This window comes from Musca autumnalis, unplaced genomic scaffold (assembly GCF_047663935.1).
Source record: "Musca autumnalis isolate F117 unplaced genomic scaffold, ASM4766393v1 scaffold_3, whole genome shotgun sequence".
NCBI lineage: Eukaryota > Metazoa > Arthropoda > Insecta > Diptera > Muscidae > Musca > Musca autumnalis.
In genome coordinates, this window is record NW_027411866.1 from 49,565,076 (window position 1) to 49,571,703 (window position 6,628).

General features: G+C 33.6%; 3 protein-coding genes across 3 annotated transcripts; 1 reads left to right on the top strand and 2 right to left on the bottom strand.

Moving 5' to 3' along the window:
• Positions 1–379: 379 nt before the first annotated feature.
• Positions 380–757, bottom strand: LOC141398174 (enhancer of split m4 protein-like). The gene has a single exon (XM_073975407.1). It carries the CDS (start codon positions 755–757, stop codon positions 380–382), a length of 378 nt encoding a protein of 125 aa, XP_073831508.1.
• Positions 758–876: 119 nt separating this feature from the next.
• On the bottom strand, positions 877–1,218 carry LOC141398175 (enhancer of split m4 protein-like). The gene has a single exon (XM_073975408.1). It carries the CDS (start codon positions 1,216–1,218, stop codon positions 877–879), a length of 342 nt encoding a protein of 113 aa, XP_073831509.1.
• A 4,674-nt stretch (positions 1,219–5,892) lies between these two features.
• Positions 5,893–6,234, top strand: LOC141398176 (enhancer of split m4 protein-like). The gene has a single exon (XM_073975409.1). The coding sequence runs from the start codon at positions 5,893–5,895 to the stop codon at positions 6,232–6,234; it is 342 nt and encodes a 113-aa protein (XP_073831510.1).
• The last annotated feature ends 394 nt before the right edge of the window (positions 6,235–6,628 follow it).

Sequence of the window (6,628 nt, forward strand, 5' to 3'; positions counted from 1 at the left end):
ACCAAAATTGTTTTTTCAACACGGCATCGAATAGCGAGAGAAGAGAAACAAATTTTCGAAGAAAAGAGAGAAATATTGTTCAGTTGACACAAACTATTTTTGGATTTACAATACTACATGAGGAATCCAACAATATGTTAACAATACATATTTTGCTCTTGGAATATTGTTGGATCAAACATATTTTTTTCTCTGCGTGAATAGTTATGTTGTAAACAGTAAAATTATATTTTGTTGTTTTATTTATAAATTAAAATATTTTCTTAGAAAATAGTTTCTTAAATTATCACAGATTTTAAAGCTTCTTTTGTTTTTTATAACAGCTAATATTTGACAGAAATAGAAGACATCTAAAGAAGATGATCAAAGTTTTCTGTAACTAAGCTTGGGCCCAACGATCTTGCATGTAGGCAGGAACACAGTCAGAAGCCGAGGTCCAAAAGAAAATACCTTGTTCGGTGCAAACAAAGTGAACAGGTACATTGGTGGTGTAATCAAATTCCTTTTCACTTTCATAGGATTCATTGATGTCATTTTGACAAGATTCCATTGAATCATAATCTGATGATTCTAGACTTGCATTGCGGCTATTTTCCAAAGATTCAAAGGATTCCATGGAGTCAGCAGTAACAGCTTTCTTCGATTTGCTTTGTGTTTTGAAGATTTGTTTAAACAGCTTCTTCATGCTGGAGCTTTTCTTCTGAGAGATGGTGATATCCATGGCTTGGTATTGGTTTTGTGTAATTTCTACGCACATTTTGAATGTTGATTTTATTCGTCGGTGTTCTTTACAAGAAGCTTCTTTTGTTTTTTATAACAGCTAATATATGACAGAAATAGAAGACATCTGACGAAGATGATCAAAGTTTTCTGTAACTAAGCTTGGGCCCAACGATCTTGCATGTAGGCAGGAACACAGTCAGCAGCCGACGTCCAAAAGAAAGTACCTTGTTCGGTGCGAACAAAGTGAACAGGTACAGTGGTGGTGTAATCAAATTCCTTTTCACTTTCATATGATTCATTAATGTCATTTTGACAGGATTCCATTGAATCATAATCTGATGATTCTAGACTTGCATTGCGGCTATTTTCCAAAGATTCAAAGGATTCCATAGAGTCAGCAGTAACAGCTTTCTTCGATTTGCTTTGTGTTTTGAAGATTTGTTTAAACAGCTTCTTCATGCTGGAGCTTTTCTTCTGGGAGATGGTGATATCCATGGTTTGGTATTGGTTTTGTGTAATTGCTACGCACATTTTGAATGTTGATTTTATTCGTCGTTGTTCTTTACAAGAAGACAAATAAAATGTGAATGATGTAGTTTCGTTGGATTCGTTGGCCTTTTATACCATCAGGAAATTGGAAAGGACATGCAGGTAAATGAAAATCTACCAGTTCCTAGACATCAGTTATTGTTGATCTGCTGTTTTTGTATTGATCAACCTTTCTGACCGTGGGAATGTCTAGTGAAAAGAGTTTGAGAATCAATTTTGGAGATAAGGATTTAAAATTTGTTGTTGCTTTTGGTGCACTTATTGTGGTAGGTTGTGCACGTGCAAAGGTTATTTATTCCAGGTAAAGGAAATACTTTTTAAATAAAAACTGCAATTTCATTCTTCGAAACAATTTCCCACGCCAAAACGTTCTAGAGCCAAAAATTGTGAATGCACGCGTTTCGTTTTTCGAGGTAGGCCAAGGAGCTAAACCTCATTTGTAATAATCATTAAGTTAGGAACCTTGCATTCTTTGTGTATCTTCTTATGGGATCTAATTTACTCGTGCTGAAAGCGTGATACCTTGTGTAAATAGAAGGTAATTGCAAGATGAAACATGAACTTTGTAGAAAGTGTTTACATTTTCATACTTTTTAGGAAACCACTATTCAAATCTGAGCATCTTTTATAGAAATTATGCATGAATATTAAATAGGAGCCACACAAAGAAGTAGTGCCAACGTCATTTTCCTGTTGTAGAAAATTTTACCATGATGTTGGTGTAAACATTTGAAAAAAATTAAGCAACATTGTCTCTCCAATTAATAGAACCATAAACAAATGAAAACTAAAGAAACTAATAAAAAATGTTGAAGAGCCTCCTTATTATACCCTACACCACATTGTGGTAAAACGAGATGCGTGTCCATCCGTACGCAATGTACAGGTCGCATTTATTATCCGATTCGCTAAAAGATGGGGAAAATCTGTTCAGCTTTGGATATATCTTCCATATATATTTTTGGGCGATTTCATGTATTTGATGCACGAAACACGCTATATATGTCCGATTTCAAATTTGGAATGTATGACGGATTTTGGTCTAGAAACAAATTGCCAAATTATATCGATATAATCGGTGCAAATTTGGAAATAGCTCCCATATATATTTTCTTATATTTTTTCGGTCGATTTCATCTATTTGATTCACGAAACACGTTATATATGTCTGATTTTAATGTTCAGTACTCACAGTGGTGTAGGGTATCATATAGTCGGCCCCGCCCAACATTGATCCGTTCCTTACTGGTTTAATAAAATACTACACCATTTTCAACTGTAATTCAGAAAATAGTTGTAATTCAGAAATTCCATTCGAAATTCAGATATTTTATTTTCAATTCAGAAGTTCAGATAATTTATTTGTAATTCAGATATTCCATTGCAAATTCAGAATATATCATTTGAATTTCAGAATTTCCATTTGAAATTCAGATATTTCATTTGAAATTCAGAAATTCCATTTGAAAATTTCTAAATTTCAATTGAAATTCGGAAATACTTTATAACGAGAGCATGTCTCTTTGTTGATGTAAATAAACCACATCATATATAAATTATGTTCCATAAATTGATAATTTTCTGAAAAATAATTGAAGGGTTTTGAATTTCAAATGAAATATTCTGAATTTCAAATGAAATGTTCTGAATATCAAATGAATTATAAATCTGAATTACAAATAAAATATCTGAATTTCAAATGGAAATTCTGAATTATAAATAAAATATCTGAATTTCAAATGGAATTTCTGAATTACAACTGCTATTTTCTGAATTACAGTTGAAAATGGTGTAGTTACCAATGATACCGAAAATTTTCGTAAAATACTACAATAAAGCCATTACCGTGGGACTGACTGTTGAGGAACTTTGTATACTTTTTTGTACCTGTACGCCACAAACCTCCAATTTATAAATGTACTGGAACAACTGAACAGACGCCATAAATTTGTGCTCATAATATACACTCCACGTCAGTAGAATAGAACACCTAAATTTCTGTTAATGTTAGATTATTTATAACGAAGCGAATAAATCTGCGTTTTTAATCTTGTGGGGATTTAAAGTCTATGATGTTCCGTATCAAACACAGAAAAAATTATGTTTCTAGCTCTTCGCGAAATGATTTTCTGATCAATTTTCCGATAGTACTGTGAAAAATAGGCACTTATTTTTGGTCATCAGGATAGAACACTCACTTTATTTTCGCGATTTTTTGAGATATTAACGCCGAATTTTCTTCCAGCCGATAAAGCAAGGCTTTCTAATCATTTTTTACCATAGAAAACCTATAAATTATTCCGCGGACACTGAAATAACAGCGTTAAAGGGTTTAAATTGACAGATATTTGAAACATCTCGGAATATCAAAAGGAGTCGAGCATTTATGTCATATTTCTTCACAATAAGATTGAATATGACATAGACAACCTCGACGGATACAATCGAGTGCTTCGGATGCTGATAAGATGGAACATTTTCAAAATAATTATGAAAAACTTCAAAATTTCTTGTAAAAACCATGATGTTTTGTTTACTAAAATCGGTTTTCCGCGAACAAGTCTGTCGTTCAAAAGTTTGGAAATAGGCTCCAGATTTGAACGAAGATAATCTGATACGAAAACAACCGTTATTTTAATACACTGAGGTAAATTTTAATACTTTTTAAACCACATACTAAACCTAAAACCTCAATTTCCATGACTGTGTTTTCCCGCGAAAACGGGGCTTTTACATTTGCGAGTTCAGTTAAAAAAACTACTAATTCGTAAAATCCGGTATGCAGGGCATAACCTGGTCCATTTATATTGGAGCATAACACTGTTGAGAACAGTCGTTTACACCGAAATAAGAACACATATAAAATTCAAAGTCTAAAGGGTGTGTTCAATTTCAAAATGTGCTAAAACTTCCCTCAGTGTATTAAAATAGCGGTTGTTTTTATATCAGATTATCTTCCTCTGAATGTGGAGCATGTTTCCAAACCTTTAAAAGGCAGACTTGTTCGCGGAAAACCGATTTTATTGAACAAAACATCATGGTTTTTATATGAAATTTTGAAGTTTTTCATAATTATTTTGAAAATATTCCATCTTATCAGCATCCGAAGCACTCGATTGTATCCGTCGAGGTTGTCTATGTCATATTTAATCTTATTGTGAAGAAATATGACATAAATGCGCGACTCCTTTTGATATTCCGAGATGTTTCAAATATCTGTCAATTTAAACCCTTTAACGCAGTTATTTCAGTGTCCGCGGAATAATTTATAGGTTTTCTTTGGTGAAAAATGATTAGAAGCCTTGCTTTATCGACTGGAAGAAAATTCGGCGTTAATATCTCAAAAAATCGCGAAAATAAAGTGACTGTTCTATCCTGATGACCAAAAATAAATGCCTATTTTTCATAGTACTATCGGAAAATTGATCAGAAAATCATTTCGCGAAGAGCTAGAAACATAATTTTTTCTGTGTTTGATACGGAACATCATAGACTTTAAATCCCCACAAGATTAAAAACGCAGATTCATTCGCTTCGTTATAAATAAGCTAACATTAACAGAAATTTAGGTGTTCTATTCTACTGACGTGGAGTGTACTCGTATGCCTTTCTATGTTTGGATGAGTTCAATAAGTGACAGATGTCATTCAATAAAATTCATTAGTTGAACAATCAAAGCCAAATCCAATGCGACTTCAATATTCCAAATACAAATCAGACTATGCAGAGAACATAATACACTACACTGAACAGAACACACTGCACTGAACGGAACACATTTCAATGGTGTTTTGATGAAATGTCTCTTTATCCACTTCCATAGAGTCATGCTTAATACCTGATCGAGACACGTTATAGGCTGCAGCATTAACTTCCAATCACTGCTATCACTTTCCAAACATTAGATGTGAAAAACAAAATTATTTGGATACGTGATAAGCTACAAACAATTTTTCTTATATGATTTTTTAATAGGGATAAACGTATCTTTCACCAATAATGAATTGCGTCTCTAACCAAACAACGGAACATCTATTGAAACAAACTGACACTTGGAGCACGAGCCTAAAACGTAAAACAAATTTGTTATTTGTAACTCCTGCAATCACTTTCAAGGGAAAAGTTTGTGTTGTTATTACTCTCCCACAAAATATATACCTATATTCTTTACAAATAAAATATACAACACTCATCACTGCGTCTTGTGCCACTATGGTGCGTGGGAAATATTTCGAAGTGATTGTATATCACTTTGTATTGCAAAGGTATTTTATGTTTCGGAAAACCCATTGCACGTGCACAACAAAATTCCAACAACACATATACATATTTCGAATCCTTATCAGGATCATGAATGGTCACAACATTTTTCACTATACGTTCCCACGATTAGAAAGGTAGAACAGCACAAGAACAAAAGATAAATACCATCTATTGTTTCGAAACTGGTAGATTTTCTTTTACCTGAATGGCCATTTAGTTTATCTTCTGAGGGTATATAAGGCCAACAAATCCAACGAAACAGCATCATTCCCATTTAATTTGTCTTCTTGTAAAGAACACCGAACTAAATCAACATTCAAAATGTGCGTAGAAGTTACAAAAAACCAATTCCAAACCATGGATATCACCATCTCCCAGAAGAAAAGCTCCAGCATGAAGAAGCTGTTTGAACAAATCTTCAAAACACAAAGTAAATCCAAGAAAACTCTTACTGCTGACTCAATGGAATCCTTCGAATCTTTGGAAAATAGCCGCAATGCCAGTCTAGAATCATCAGATTGTGCTTCAATGGAATCCTATGAAAATGACATCAACGAATCCTATGAAAGTGAAAATGAATTTGATTACACCACCACTGTTCCTGTTCACTTTTTTCGCAACGAACACGGTACTTTCTTTTGGACCTCGGCTGTCGACTGTATTCCTGCCTACATGCATGATCGTTGGGCCCAAGCTTAGATACTGCAAACTTTGATCATCTTCTTCAGATGTCTTCAATTTCTGTAGAATATTAACTGTTATAAAAAGGAAGCTTTAAAAACTGTGATATCACTGTGCAACACTGGAAATGCAAAAAACTTCTAATGGGCATTTTCTGAAAGTACATATTGAGACTACAAAAACCTTAATTGGGTTTTGTGTTCTTAGATCGGGTTTAGATTTTATGACCTCAACTAAACCGACCTAAAATGAGCCTTTTTTCCAGTGATCGGACCTTTATCTCCGAAACTAATAAGAATTTTGCTTTGCAGTCTTCAGCAATATTGTAGCCCTAAAGTAGTAGAACTTATGTGTCCAAAAGATGAACTAGAAAAAGCTGCATCTAGCGCATCAAACTCGATAAATATAGGAA